This window comes from Poeciliopsis prolifica, unplaced genomic scaffold, assembly GCF_027474105.1.
Source record: "Poeciliopsis prolifica strain line A6 unplaced genomic scaffold, Auburn_PproV2 SCAFFOLD007, whole genome shotgun sequence".
Lineage (NCBI taxonomy): Eukaryota > Metazoa > Chordata > Actinopteri > Cyprinodontiformes > Poeciliidae > Poeciliopsis > Poeciliopsis prolifica.
In genome coordinates, this window is record NW_026562382.1 from 17,014,677 (window position 1) to 17,031,078 (window position 16,402).

General features: G+C 36.3%; 1 protein-coding gene across 1 annotated transcript in view; it reads right to left on the minus strand.

Annotated features, from left to right (window-relative positions):
• lrp1bb (low density lipoprotein receptor-related protein 1Bb) overlaps positions 1-16,402 on the minus strand; it is a 282,327-nt gene that overhangs the window by 119,453 nt on the left and 146,472 nt on the right. Inside the window, exons 13-21 of the mRNA XM_055031925.1 lie at positions 14,930-15,149; positions 14,176-14,365; positions 11,730-11,852; positions 11,252-11,395; positions 9,518-9,643; positions 8,479-8,592; positions 3,148-3,228; positions 2,879-3,049; positions 1,950-2,132 (exon numbers count right to left, since the gene is read on the minus strand). Of these exons, the coding sequence (XP_054887900.1) occupies positions 1,950-2,132; positions 2,879-3,049; positions 3,148-3,228; positions 8,479-8,592; positions 9,518-9,643; positions 11,252-11,395; positions 11,730-11,852; positions 14,176-14,365; positions 14,930-15,149 (1,352 nt within the window). The remainder of the gene's footprint in view (positions 1-1,949; positions 2,133-2,878; positions 3,050-3,147; positions 3,229-8,478; positions 8,593-9,517; positions 9,644-11,251; positions 11,396-11,729; positions 11,853-14,175; positions 14,366-14,929; positions 15,150-16,402) is intronic.

A 16,402-nucleotide genomic window follows, 5' to 3' on the forward strand; every position in this document is an offset into this window, starting at 1 on the left:
ATAAAAAAGGGTGTGCTTTTATTTAGTCAGGGAAAAAATATATTCAAGCTAATATCTGTTTTGGTCACATTTGCCAAATTTCAATCTACAATGTTACTACAATCTTTAACAATCTACAATGTTAAAGAAAACTAAGTGAAAAAACATCATGCCACCAATAAAACATTGTCTTGATGCTGCGGCGGCAACAAAATATTTTGCCAAAATTAATAGGGCTGTGAAAACGTCACAAAATCCTAAAAAAAGGACGTATGAATGACCGTCTATCACTCTCTCATTCTTCCTGCAATGAAGTTAAATCAAAACAATTCTTCTAAGAACAGTTGGACAAAAATTCTCCACAGCGTTCCAAGGGACACATTGTTACTGCCAATGCTAGATACTGTTGTTGTAGGGTTCCACAAACAGTCATTAATTTTAGGGGCCAATTACTTTTTTTTTTATAAGCAGCCATATGCATTTGGATAGCTTTTAAAATAAAATTAGAAAACTACATTTTGGATTTGATCCGGTTATCTTTTGCTTAAAATTTGTTCAGTGATCTGAAACAATTAACCGTGACAAAAAAAGCATAAAGCAGAAAAATATATTCAGGGGAATAAATAATTTTCAAAGTCCTGCCTGTGAAACTTCACACTGTTTTTCCCAAATTGAACTTGAAGGTTTTTGCATATTGCCAGTGAAGGTACTCATCTCTTGTGGAGAGGACAACAGCACCAGTGCAGAGAAGTGTGACACGGTGGAATTAGAGTAATTAATAATTGTGGTCTAATCAACCCGTCACCATGCAGCATAGCCGCCATTCTTGATAAAAGCTGTCTAGGGAGAAACAGCAAAAAGGTGAAGGGCAAAATTCAGAGTAACAGTCTAATTCTGGCGAAATTAAAATACTTGATGTAAAAAACCTACTAAGTTTGAATAGATGGACTCAAAACTGCCTATATTAAAGATGTCCTGATTGTGGGAACAATAGTCTACTGCACATTCTTTGAGAGATCAACACAGAAAAAAATAATAAACTATGGAAAAAAGTATATAGATTTTTTTGTTTAATATAAAATAGAAATGGGACGGGTCATGGGAAGAGAAGGAGCAAGTTGCCACAGCACAAACAAAGAAAAATAAGAAAAACATACATTTTTGATAAAATTGAGAATGCTCACTTTTATATGCACACCTTCCCAGTCATACACGCTGGGGTGTGGAGTTATTGAAAAGTACAGTAAATGAACAGCCTTTGTTACCACCGGGGCATATCTTCTTCATTTTTATACATTTATTTTTTTATGTTTGACATCGCTGCAAAGCTCAGAATACACACTTTCTGATTCTGTAAATAACTCAAAGTGCCTCCGGGGAGATTTGTTCCTAGCATTGTCGTGGCCAGGCACAAATACTTGGAGTTCCTGCTTTGAAAGAAGCTGGGTGGAAAGAAAATGATCTTAAGTTTGCTAACATCTTACATTTGATGGTTTGACAGCCTTATACGAGTAAATCATTCTTGAACATTTTAGCTTTTTGGATTAAATGTCAAAATGAGTGTGATTTACTCTTCTTTCAGTGTAGTTAACAGTATAAATTTGACTAAATGACTGCCTTGAACAGGAACAATTTGGATTGATATGATTCCATTTGGACCAAATTGCACTCTATAAGGTTTTACATGAATTGGACCAGTTGTCCAATTCATGTAGTGCCTTAAGAAGACATTAATTCTGAATTGAAGCTTTGTTTTTAACTGGATTAACTGGATTAATTTAAATTAAAGGCCTTTTGTTTTATCTATTTGTATGCAAATGATGAACAAGGACAATATTTGGTAACATCTGAAAAAGAGAAAAAATATCAGTAAGATCAATTAATTTACCAATAACTACCCAGCAAATGAAACTAGTGTAGTGCAAATCATTTTTTAGGATTATTTTTACTTCTGAGATTCCATTGACAACCTGTATCTTTGCATGTAAACTTGGCCTTCGGGTCACACATCCTTTTGGTGCCCTCGCAGTCTTTCTCATCACTTCCGTCCTCACAGTCCTTGTCTCCATCACATCTCCAACGTTCAGGGATGCAGGTTCCATCCTCAACACAATGAAATTCATCCCCACTGCATTCAATCACAGAGGGCAGCACTGGAACAAAAGTAATCCAACAATTAATGCTTCACAGTTCCACTCAGCAACATCACAACACTGAAACACACAACGGTAATTGGCCTGCTTTTTTTGGAAAATATTCTTTGTACATTTCAAAATATCTATTTATTGTCAGAGTCTTTTGTTTATGGGAAGTAGTTGAATTCCAAAGTTTGTTCAAGCTTGCTGCTTTGTTTAATAGTGTGTTACTAGGTCAGCAATGGATTTATTGGAATATAAAAGACATCCGTATCATTGTTCTGTTTAATAATACGAGTATGACAACAAGTTCCAACAGGATGTTAATATTTTTACTTTTATTTTCGCATGAAATACTTTTGAATCACAACATGCCAAGAAGGTAATGATTAAGACATCTATTGTGTGTTTTAAGTATTAAGTTGAAATCACAATTGATCATTTGCTTCACTAACAGCAAGCTTTTTTTCTCCCTCCAAACAACAAAGATGTTGCCTAATCTCTTTCAATCCACAGAATAGACGCAGTGAGGATGGAGAGTGCAGCAGTTTACATCAGAGTAGTGTGATGAATTATCTTCACATTTTAGTGACAAGCAACTGAGCTACGATCCTTTTTCTAGTGTTGAATTAGCTACCTGTAATAATTATATTATATACTTCAACTTCCATTGGTAAAAGGTCTAACTATAGCTTTCTTTGCACAGTCAAAATCTAATAAATAGACCTAATCAACCCACTTTAAAGAGAAACAGACATTCTTACATGCAGGTCCACCTCTGCAGGTTGTGTTCTCATCACTAAAATCACCACAGTCATTGTCACCATCACAAGCCCAGTCTGCTGGAATACAGCGCCCACTGGTACACTGAAACTGAGTGTTTGAACAGGTCTGCAAGCAGCCCACTTCATCACTGCCATCGCCACAGTCATCATCTGCGGACAAAGACAATATTCACAAAGAATATCAGAGGTGATGCATTTAATACTAGTCAATGGGCATCCTTGTTAACGAGAAAACTGGCTGCACTCACCTGAATCGCAGTGCCACTTGACACTGATGCAGCGTCCATTTGAGCAGCTGAATTCAGTCAGGGGCTGGCATGTAGGGAAAGCTGGAGAAAAGAAGAGAAAAAAACTATTTGTCAAATTAAAGAGAATTATATGAGTGGTTGTCTTGGAATACTCTAAAATGGCATTCTATGTTTTCATAATTTTAGAAAAAGGATGGGGTTTTTTACCTAATTTGCACTGTGCTTCCCCTAATTTCAATTTATCTACAAGAATATTCCTTAAGAAATTTGTATGACATGTGGTTCATAACACTGTAATCAATATTTCATGTTTGGGTATATGGGCTAAATTTAGCATTTCATTTGGATGTTTTATTACAGGGGTGAGACAGTCTTTGCCTAAGACTATTGTAGGGTTTAAACAGATTAGTGCAACTCAAAGACAAAAGACCAAAACACAAGCTCTGCACGATGTGGTATATGCAATGTACTATTAGAGACACAAACAGCAGCTACCCAACACAACACAGAAGAGACACCTAAATTGCGTGGTTCATCTTCATCTCTGGGGTTGCCTTTCATTTTAAACCCTTTGGATCACAATGTCTTAGGTGGCTAAGAATCTACTCCAACACAGCACCACATTAGCTTCATTAATCACAAGTTTAAAGCCACTGCAATGCATCGGCTTTGTGAACCAAAGCCCTCAGAAAGCTAGGGCAGGGTTCAATGAGCAATCAAGAAACAGCTCATTAAAAATGTAAGCATATTTCTCTAGAGTGTATATATATTTTTTTGTGTGTCACAGACATTTTTGATCGTATTCAGACAGGAAGGGAGGAGGACAGAGAAAAGGGAGATTATGGTCCAGGGCCATAGGTCAATCCCTTTACAGCTGAATTATAGCTACTGTACAAAGGTGTGTCTGCTCTAGACATATGGAGCACTATACAAATAGAAGTGTAAAATAGAGGACAGTATTTGGTGGCTGTTTAATCAATTAAACAATTTAACTGAGAAAGTTAAATTTTTTCTGAGAAAGTTAACTTTTAAATAAGTAGAACGTAGTAGAACGTAGTCTACAATAAACAAAGTACTTATATTTGGATATGAAGATTGAAAAGTCTCCGTCATTCTGTAATGTTGTGATGCAGAGAAAAAGAGAAACTGACAAAAGTTTGCAAAGACTGAAAAAAAATAATAATAAAAATCCCTGCAATTCATTAATCACTTATTCTCAATGTTCCCAAGAAACTATGGTCATGCTCTCCAATCTAAAAAGTATATATTGTGCTGATTTGGAAGTACTTGCCAAATTCTTTTTATTGGTGACCCTGGTTGTAAGTGCAAAATAATGTGAAATTCCACTTCTGATTAAAGCTTTGTGCTCATGGAAGCCTTGAAGTGCTGTGGTTTCTTTCAGAATGAGTTCTATCTTCACATTTCATCTGTTGTTCAATGCCTGCAGTCGCACAACCAGATGTAAAACACGCTTGGCCATGAAACAGAATGCAGTCTTCACACAAACAGCTTTCACCCGTCGTCAGCTTACTATTCATTGAAAGACAGATAACACAGTATATGCAAAAAGCTTCCAATATTAATTTTACTTTCGTTTTATCTTACAGTTGTTTTTCCTGTCATCTACCTTAGCATATTATGGGTTTTCTCATTTTTTCTCTTTTTGTTAACTTAATAGAAATCCACTGTGTCCCAATCCCAGCTTTGTCATCACCTGAGATTTAATAAAGAGAAATCTCAAACTATTTTGGTTTACTTATTACTAAATATTTTTTCTATTTTTGTGAACTGATGACATTGTCAGAATCGACATTCCCATCACATATCAGCCTAACTTTGGTATACTCTGTACAGATGGGTTATTGACTTCCTGAAGAAATGCAAGTCTCTATTTGAATTGATTTGTTGGCAGTCTGCTGTAGCTGCATGGTATACCTTTGATGCTGTGGAGAAGGTATCATTATCATATTAGTGTCATCTAAAGAACCGTGCATTTCCCTCAAATGTAATGGGTTTTACTGACAGGATGTGACTGCCTGGAACTTAACGTTTGTTAAGAATGGAGCACGAGCATACATAAATTATGAGGGTTTCAAGTAAACAGCGAGCATAGCTAAAAATGAAACACCAGTATCTATAAATAATGACGACATCGAGAGAGTCCAGCAGAAGCCATTGTGTGACAACCACTAAACTACTGACAAACAAAATCCAAATTAACATCAATCTCTGAAGCAGCCACCACCGAGCTTCAGGTGCTCCAAAACCCACAGTAGCTCCACTGAAGCTAAATGAGCTGCCAGGGCTTCACAGAAGAGTGCCTGCAGAGAAGTGATGCCTGAGGATGCTCAGACAACAGTAAGGGGAGAGAATATGTTTTGCTGCACAGCTTGATTATGATTGAATGAAGCCGAGCATGAACTTTAATTACTGCTTTACACCCCGGCTGTTTGTGACTGCGTACTGAAGCGGCTTAGGACACACAAAGGGAGGCTGATGCAATACGGCACAGAGCAGCGTTTGGCAAACATCAATCACTGTTAAAGGGCTGATTTAATACAAATAGTGATAAAGGAGAATCTTCAAACCTTTTCCCTGATCCTTTAAATGTATGCTGCTAATACATCTACTTCAACCTCACTGCTAAAAACAGCTTTTGCACCCTCAAACGCCCCTTTACCCTCTCACATAATAAAAGGTTAAATACATCTTCAAAGAGCTCTAAAAAACCTCAGGCCATCATAGTGTCTGATGTTTTTCATGTTTTCTAAGATTTATCCAGAACACTGCAACTTTTAACTCACTGAACTCAGCTGACAGATTGTATAATACCACAGAGGCACTACTTAAGAACAGTGAGCTGCTGTGCAAAAGTATTCTGTTTACGCAGCATCATTCCTTTAAGCTGTTGCCACCAGTGAGAAAGTGTTTAGTTTTTGGTCCAAAGAACACAACATCAATAATTCAGCCTCAAAATTCTCTCAACGGAATGTAGTAATGGGTGTGAAAATAACTATGTATTCGAAATGAGTAAGCAGCTCTGACGAACATTCATTTTCATAGAAGTCGAGATGACTAGTGCTTTGGCAAAACTCTTGCCTCTGCCAGCGAAGCAGGTCTTGACATTCTGTACAATTTAGCAGCCTTTCAGAAATAAGAAGTTCCACCTGGGTGAGTGTTCAGTTCTGCAGGTGGAATTCTAAAGTTGCACTAAACATAAAGACACGGCAAAAAAAAAAAAAACAAGAAAAAAACATCTCATTCCAGTAATTATCAAGATTAGTTTCTGAGGCTGCACATTAGCATGTCATCACAAACAAACTGACCTGGTAATTTTCAGAGAGTATAATGTAGCATGCAACATCTTTCTTGTAGCTACAATTCAGTCCACAAGGATAAATCACAGCATGCTTAAATGTTGAATATGGAATTATTATCTCAGAAGAACAAAAAATATGACTTTGTAAATACATCAAACATATTTCCTCTGTACTAATTTACTCATGTGTTTTGATACTTATTGCTTCATTTAGAAAATTATGTTAAATCATGATTTGTGACTGGTACAAAGCATTTACAAATATGTTCCTGTGTCTTTTCCAAACAAAGCTTTTATAAACAGTATGTGACATAGATTGACTTTAACAGAGAAACAATCATCAGCAGTTTCTAATCACCAGTCGTCTTGATATGTGCAAACAGAAATTTGAAAAATGAACTAAACAGACAGAAAATGTGACTTAACCCACCATCAACACATCTGTCTTTAGCCTAAACAAATGGTTCAACTTTTAAGCCTCTTTTCACACTCTTGCATTTTTTTAGCACATTGATAAATCAGATTCTAACAACACTGTTGTATGGATTTGAAACTGTAAAATTTATAATAAGTGTTCCAGCTAAGCTAAGCCTCCACTGTCCTTTCAGACATGTTAAGATAGACAATTTATTAACAGACACAACTTTGAAATTTTATAAATTAAAACAGAAATCATTATATTTTGGAGCCACAAAAAAGTGAAACAAAATGTAAACACAAAAAAGGTCATTTAAATACTGTGTTCACTACTATTTGACGCTGCTCAAACTGTGTTGCTTCAGTTCAACACAAAAAGCAACTCTGTGGGAAATACAACACTAATAAATTGTTTGCTTTAAAGATTTCTCACCCCTTTACCTAATTTCTGCAAAGAAATGCAGTATTTATGTAGTAGGAAACATGGTAAATTGATTCATCTTTGTATTATGCAGTACTTTTAAAGCCACAGTGGAAAAATAACAGCCCTGTATTAAATAACCCAACAACAGTGCCTTTTAGAACATATTTTCTTTCTATCAATTACAGGTGAAATGTGGCGTTATATCTACGAGCAAGGACTGCAAAAATGCTGACAGCCTTCTGACACAGCCATAAATTAAACAGTCACATTTCACGAGTTTCAAGAATAAAATGGAAAACTAGTTTTGACATTTTACCAGCTGATGACACGGGTATTCAATCAGTAGTGAAACCTAAAGCCTTCTTCAACTTTTTTTTTAGACACAACAAAGAATAAATGTAGTGCTGTGAAAAAGTAGTTGCCTCCCTACAGATTTTCAGATGAAAAACCTATATTCCCAGGCTTATGTGCAAACATAATTGTTTCCCCAGTATGTGAAAAAGTAATCCCCCCTATATTTGTTAATCACCAATAAGAATTTGTGATCAAGCTTTGAAGGACATTTGGCTCATTTTTCCTGACAGAATCGCTGCATAGTAAATGTTTCATGCATAATCGGCTTATTTGAGTCCATAACACATCATCACCATTAGATTCCGATCCAGACTTTGACTAAGTCACTCTAAATGAAAATAGGTATGGCATTCTTGAAGTCATAGGAAGTGGCACCATTGTGACTGAATTAAAACAATTCTGCAAACAAGGGTGGGCTGAAACTCCTCTACATTTCATTTTCATGTCAATGGCTGTTTTGCAAATGCTTGAAGGTTGTTACTGCCAAGCACTAAATAACAAATTATTACATTTAGAGGGAATTACTTTTTTACATGGATCTAAGTTGATGTGGGGAGCTTTTTTGCCCTTAAGAAATCAAATCAAGATTTCAAAATTGCAGTACTCAGGTCATGTTTGTTTGGTATTAAATTTAGCTTGATGATCCGGAACATTTAAATGGAACACAGCAGTTAAAATCATGATGTAAATGCTTTTTTATAGTCTTTTAAACATCTGAAACATAAAATCTGAGCCTCTACTGTAAGTCCCAAATAGCTTTGTTTATGCCTAGTCAGTAAGACTATAATAGCATGTGGTAAATATCCAGGAGACTTACTGCATGATATTTCATCTGACATATCCCCACAGTCATTCTCCCGATCACAGCTCCAGCCTCGAGGTATACAGCGTCCATTCTGGCAGGAGAACTGGTCGGCTTGACAGGGCCGGGCTGAGAAAACAAGAAAGTGAGGAAGTAGTCTCCTAATTCAATCACAGCATTAAAGGCGCATACGTCAATGTTGGATAGCACAACTACATCTAATGTCCAGTAGATCACCAAAATGTCAATGTCTGGCCAGTGCAAACTCTTTATCACTCTGTCTCACAGCAAAATATGGCATGTCTGACAGCGTGTGTAAAATGTGCTGTTGCTTGATAGGCCTTCAGTCACATCCTGGTGGTCATGTACATGACAGCACTCAAGCAATGTCCTGCTGTAGAAGGATATGCATGTCAATCTGCCAGTACAGGAACATTCATCATCCACTGACTAATGCTCATTGATTGATCTTCTATGGATAAAAAGCTGCCGAGAGGCACTGTTAAAGACATGGAGACAATCTACCATGAGTGTTCCTGACGGAAAGTTTCCTCTCAAAGGTACCTCGACACTTTGATACTATATAGTGCTTGCGCACACTGAGAGTGACAGTACTGCACCAAAGCCTCTTAAGAGCCTCAAATTATAACAGTGATGGCTGCCTTGACAACACCTGACACCTCGGTTTAAGACATGGATAAATAAAGAACACCTGAGGTGAGAACATCTTATCAAAAGATGAGAGAGAGAAAAAGCTTTCCACCTCTTTGAATAGATGAGAAAGCTGTTTGATTTTTAATGCTAGCAGTCTATAAGCTCGATGAGCTAAAATCAATTAAACAGTACATCAGTCTTCTGAGTAACAGAGCATTAACCACATGATGGGAGCCTTTTATCAAAACATAAAGGAAAACTCCTTTAAATAGTAATTATTTTTCCAACAGTGAATGTAGGAACATAATTGTAGAAATAAACTGTCCTGCATGTAAAGAGACACATCAAACTATCAAACCGATGCCAAAACTACAAACATAAAGAATGATGAAGAGCATACCAGAGCAAGTGGTGTTAGCTTCATCTTCACCATTACTGCAGTCATTGGTTCCATCACAAAGCCATCTTTTGGGAATGCATCGGTTGTCGTTGCATTTGAACTGATCATCAGGACAGGTGTGGTTGTCTGAAACAGTTCAAATACAGACAAAAATGACAGTGACTTCACAGAAACCCACTATTAAAGTAAATAAAAAAGACAAAACAAAACAATAAAATTAAGCAATGCACTCAAATAACTCAAAAATTATGTTTTTTTTTCCGAATCTTTAGTGCAATGGTTCTCACTGAAGAAAGAATCAAAGTTATGTTGATTTTTAAAAAAGAAAGCCAGAAGAAGAAACAAATTATTTTCAACAGAGGAATTTTCAATCGACCAGCTATTTTTAATAATTAGACAAAACATTAGCAAATAACAGAAAGGCTACAGAGAGCAGTAAACCTGTAATGGTAATAAAATGTTTTCAATTAGCTATTAAGTGATTATTAACAAATTGTCATTACCTTTTTAACAGTTAGATAAAAACTTATCTCACTCAAACACAAACTTCTTGTTGAATAATCATAACTTTTTCCTATTGATTTAGGATTCATACCCCTAAATCTGACAGGGATATGAATCATTTTGGGCAGAACTGTAGCATTAAAATAATTAATTAATTATATAGCTGAGTCACGGCTGAGTTGCACTGGCAGTAATTTTGAGGCAATGATGCCCATCTGGTATATATGACATCTCTACTTTACGGTTATGCCAAGAGATTATTACAGCGTATCCAAAAACACGCCATAAATGTCTTTGAAAAGTCTTGTTTTTTGTATTCAAAGTCACAAATGTTTGATGCTGACATTCAAGACTTATGGGCGATATCTCTCCTCATCCTCATCGAAAGAAGTATTCACATTGAAGTCACATTCAGTTCATTTTAATATTCTTCAGTGAAAATACTATCACCACGTACCCTATTTTCTTGTCAGGCTTGTAATTAAGTCAAGCTGCACACTGAGTTTACGAATTCATTAATTCTCATCACTTATAAATTGCACTAAGTAAATGAGAAAATTTATGTGCATACACAATGAGTAAAATCACAATTCCTTAGGCAGGGATGGCGGTGTGCAGTTAGGGTAGACCAAACTGACAGTAGTGTTCTGCCAAATTTGAGGAAAGGGTGTGATTCCATTTTTAATAGTTTGTAAGATATTGAACGTTTATAATCAAAAGAATAACACTAGCATATGTGGGAATATCAATACTGACATCTTGTGCTGTTTAGTTTGTGGCAACACTGTTTTATGAAGACTAACTCAACATCCATTTAGATAAACCGAGTCAGATTATCCCAAATGATATTCTAGCAGTGCAGCTAACTGGTAATTCATCTTTAATTTCTAATCATGCTGGCATATGATTATGGTGTAAAAATGTACTGCTTCTGCCTTCTATGAAAAATAAATAAATTAATTAATAATCCAAATGAGCCAAAAACTCTGCTCCTCCAAGTAATTTGTTAGAGTGATTATCCTCCAGCAAGACCAAGAAGGTAGACAGCAGCACATTTGACATCCCTGCTGCAGTGTCAATTAGCAACATGGATGTTGACGGCAAGAGAGAACTAACTGTAAAAATTGTAGTGGTTTTTCTTGTTGTTGTTGTGCTTTTTAAATTATTGGCCCATACAGTTTCTGCCTGGGATATTTTTTATTTTTTGAAGTAACTAATCAAGATCCTCACAGCAGCTGTGGCTCTCCTCATCGCTTCCATCCAGACAATCATTGTCGCCATCGCATTTCCACGAGGCCCGTATACAGCGCTGATTGTGACACTGGAATTCGTCACTTTTACATCGAGTTGGCTCTAAAACATCAGTGGAGGAATCTGGGGGAAAAAACAGCACAGAGAGCAAATTAAAATCAACATGGGACTTGGTAAGAGGTATGGACTCAGGAGAAATTATTGGCATAGCCATAATAGCTGGCAAACTGAGTTAATAATGTCTCACAACCCCACAGAACATAAAGCAAGTGGGATTTGTTTTAGGTAGCTGGAGGTCGGGTGGGATAATTTTTCACATGTATGTACTTGTTTATTGCCTAATTTCCATAAAAACAAGGAGCTGTTTTGTCTTTATCCCTTAGCATGATGGCAGGATGATAGCAGAGGATGACGATCCTGGACTCTGTATTTCATCTGATTCATTACGTCCTCCTACCTGAACAGGTGACATTGTTCTTCTCCAAAGCTTGGTTGTCAGCACAGGCACACACTCTGCCTCCTGGGATGGCAAGGCAAAGGGTACTACATCCTCCATAATTCACGCTGCATGCGTTCTCACCTGGGAGAAACAGATCGCAAACACTGTGAGTTGTCTTTTTCAGTTAATTTTACCATTTCTAAGCCTTGTGAATATTAGTACCTTTCACCACTTTAAGTCCTGCAAAATTAATCCCATTTCTGATGCAAAACCCATTTCCTGCCGTACTTTGACATGCCAGGTGTAAGCCATACATCACATGAAATATTGGGAACACAGCAAGAGAAATATATTTGACATTTTTATCATTTTTTTCAGTGGGGATAATTTGTCTTCCTGGACAAAACTGTCACTCCTCAATAGCAAAAAAGACCCCTATGAAGTTAAGCCATGTGACACCTTTGTCACTTCAATTTACCACTTTTCCCAAAAGCAGTACCTGAACCAATGAGATAAAGCTTTAGGTCTTGTGGGAGCCAATCAGTAGTAGCCACAACATTGGACATCCAATTAATCTATCCAGTGGCCACAGAAAAAGTCTAGACGTTTTCTGGATCATGTCAACTAGACTGTGCACACAAAAAATACGACTGGTTTGCATCATGCGCCTGACAGGGCATCCTCAACTCACAATAAGCATCTCTGACTGGACAAAGATGCATCCTTAAAACCAATGTTTTAAGGATGCTGCAAAGGCACAAAACCACTTTGACTATCTGCTAAAATAATATTCTTTTAAATATATCATGTTCTGCTTTTATATGGCTGTTATAAGGCAAAACGAAAAGTCCACAAAGGATGTTATACTGATTATCCATTTTGCCTTCTATCTGTTCTTCTCAGCATTAAAACAACATGAATTGACATTCTGTAAATGAAAGGAAGAAAGAAAGGACAAAACAGCAGTATTTGATGCTGCCATTCCCTGAGCATCAAATACTGCTGCTATGACAAAGCTAGAATTGAAATGCACCTGCTGCCACATCCTTTGATGCCAAAAGCAAACTGTACCTTAAATATAAGCAACAAAGTCAGCCCTGTGGCAGGTTCGGTAAAATGGAGTAGTGCTGGAATAAGTCACTGCCTTGCTTATTTATTTAGATGTTTTTTCCAAGTTTCTAACATGTCTGAATCACAGTTGAAATGTACGACTGTGCAATATTTTATGACGATTTAGCTCCACAGTGTATATCAATAATATATATATCTATTGTCATCTCTCCAGATTTATTTAGTCAGCAGTTTCCATCTGTCCGTTGCTGACTAACAACTTCTTTGTCCCCAAGTGTAACTTTTTTTCAGCTAAAAAAGTTTTATACCCTACATCTTTCTGTTGAGCTCAGTGAAAATGCCAGAAGAAGAAATGGACAATTATTGAATTATTTGCTGATGTACTGTTAACCAGCTAGATAGTATGTAGTTGGGATATTATTTCTGTAGTTTGGACATTTCATTGTATAAAATTGCTCTTTATAATATGCACAGAATAAGTTTTATTTTTTGAGATGACTTGTTTGACAGTTGTATTGCCAAAAACAATTTGTATTTTCAGATCAAAGATAGATAGATTTCTCGTCCATAGTATGAGGATTGAGACTTTCATGAAAAATATTAAACTACTCAAGTTGGAGTCAAGTTGTGAGCTTCGTTCTTTCCATTAAAGCTTTGAAAAATGAAACATAGATTTTTACATCTCGCAAAGTGTGGCATGTAGAATTGATTTTACCACTCATAAGAACATAAGAAAAAAGTATTTGGGGAAATATGCAGTATATTTCAAGCTCACACAATTTCAGATTTCCGTTTATTAAAACAAATCTCAGAAATTAATAGATTTCAAAACACTTCCCATAAATCTCCTTTCAACAAAAACCTGTGTGTCTCACCTGCTAATTCAATAAGGAATATAGAATAAAAGTCCTATGGGAGGTTACATCTTCGATTTACCAGAAATGACTCAAGTTTTGTGATTATGCAAACATTTATCCAATGTAATCTCAAGCAGCTAAAGATATATATATATATATATATATATATATATATATATATATATATATATATATATATATATATATATATATATATATATATATATATATATATATATCATTCCTGTACAATAAAAATATGCCTTAATGGTTACTTGGTTGGCACAATTTTCTAACAGACAGAATGGGAGTAAGATTATGACATGAAGCCCTCAACATGTTGATAATCTACTCCAGCGTCAGTCACTGCAATGAAATAACAGAGCACCAGCATTTCTTGTTACTCTGGAGTATATAAAATGCATATCGTAGTAAATCCCACATACCCATTAAGGCAACAGGGATCCATACTGTAAAGGAAGAAATTCACATTCAGCAGCATTGGACGGCTACTAAGTGAAGGGAAAGCTGCCAACCTTGCTGGCTCTGTGCGTCATAGACACGCAGGCCAAATAGAGGTGGTCTCTCACTCCGCAGCAGAGTGACATCGCCCGTGGATAAGTCCAGCTGGAATACAGACGCATTCATGTACTCCGTCCAAAAGATGAAATTGCGATAATGAGAGATGCCGAAGGGATGGTTCAGCTCTTTTCCTCTGTAAACCACCTGCAACAAGAAACACCAGGCACTATAATCAGAAGATTAGTGGAGCCACAGCAAAATCATCAGCAACAGCAAAATCAATCATCTCAAAGCAGACTAACTATTTGAATATGGGTTTAGATATTATTCTAAACCCATAGAATGATGAATGTTATGTAATTTCTTTGCACAAATCTGTCCGGCAGAACGGCCTGCTTGTAATAATGTTAGATAGAATCTTGGCATTGATTAAAGATCTTTTACAAATAATTTATTATTATTATGCCAGTTTAACTGCAGGGGCAGTTAGGGATGAAAGGATATTTTGTTGCTGTGGTTTTAGAGAGGCGGAGATTTGTTCAATCATCTCATTGCTTTTAAGAATAAAATTATCAGCATTAAACATTTTAAATCAGAAGCTACTTTTTTGCCATATTAATATTTTATAAGGCTGAACGTTTTTGAAAGATTAAAACTTTAATTTACCAACGTATTCACAAATAACTTATTGAAAACATGTAGTTGATTGATTCAGACAGCAAAATTAAAGGTCCAAAGCGAAGGTCCAAATCATAAATATATACACACCATTCTTCCAGTTCCATTTAGGTAAATCTTCTCAATATGATCATAGTAGGCATCACACCAGTACATTGTGCTGCTACTGTGGTCTAGAGTCAGACCATTAGGCCACAGCATGTTGGAGGTGACGAAAATACGGCGATTGGATCCATCCATCCAGGCTTTTTCTATCCGTCCTATGCTGTCATTGACCTCATCCTCTTCCCAGTCTGTCCAGTACATCCAGCTGTCATACAGAGAGGTGGACAAGAACAATGCAAGCTGTAACTGCATCAATGTACAAATGAATCATTGTCTTAAAATAAGAAAGTACACGCCAGGAGCTTCTGGGTGTTTTACCCTGAATATTATAATAATATAATATTTTATATTTATTGTCAGATTGTTTTTGACTCTCTATAAGCAGCTTAGGGGAAAACTTTTAAATGCATTGAGTGAAACTGATGTAAACATGGCTCTTTTTAATAATGCTTGGCTGTATTTCCTTGCAAAGTAATAACTGTTTTTACTTGCATGGAAAATAAATTAATGCTGTTATTCATCAAGCAAAAATTTACCTCTCCATTTTCTTGTAAACAAATCCTTTCCAGCCTTGCTCGCTGTCTCTATGAAAGCATCTGATAGGTGTATCAAAACATCAAGGTAGAGTTAGTTGTTTTAAATTCCCAACCACAAAAATAATATTGGGACAACACCTCTGAATGAGCCAAAGGTATCTTTAACATGATTGGGTCAACAATTCGACATGGTCTTTTCTGCAGTAACAATGCCCAGGGGATTTGCTCTGCTTGAGTGTTGCTGACTGAGCCGTGTGCCCCGTGTTTCTCACCAATGGCAGAGGGTTGGCTCATGAAGATAAAACAGATTGGGATAGGAAGGTGAATGAATACCGTGTCTCTGAGTCGTCTTTGTGAACTCATGAATTATTGATACCATAGTACTTCCACAGACACACACAGATTCACGCACACACGTCTACACAGCTGAATAAAGATAGACACTGCATCAGATGCACACCATTAATATAAAGTACAAAAGGAGAATATTAATACTTCCTTCACTGATCTAAATTCAGCCAAAATGTTGAATGTCACACTTTAATTTCATATTTTTCATTTAAAGCTGCAGGGATGCTAGTCAACATCTCAGGGCGCTATAAAGAACAAAAAATATATTTTTCATTGATACACTAGACGTGTTTCAAGTTATTGCTAAAAATGGTTCAAATTGGTTTGCACAAATTTTCTGTTGTTGCATACTGCTTTTTCATTCCAGGTTGTGTCTTCATCAGCTAAAAACATGATACCTTTGACTTTAATGGCACAGTAAACTTCACATTTTTTATGTCACACATAATTATATATATTTTAATTTTCATCATAAGAAGGCAAGAAAAATAATATGCAGAAGGAAGTGACATTCTTGACTTAAAATAGCCCACAGTGTTTTTTTTTCAAAACTGGTGAAGAAGAAGCTGAG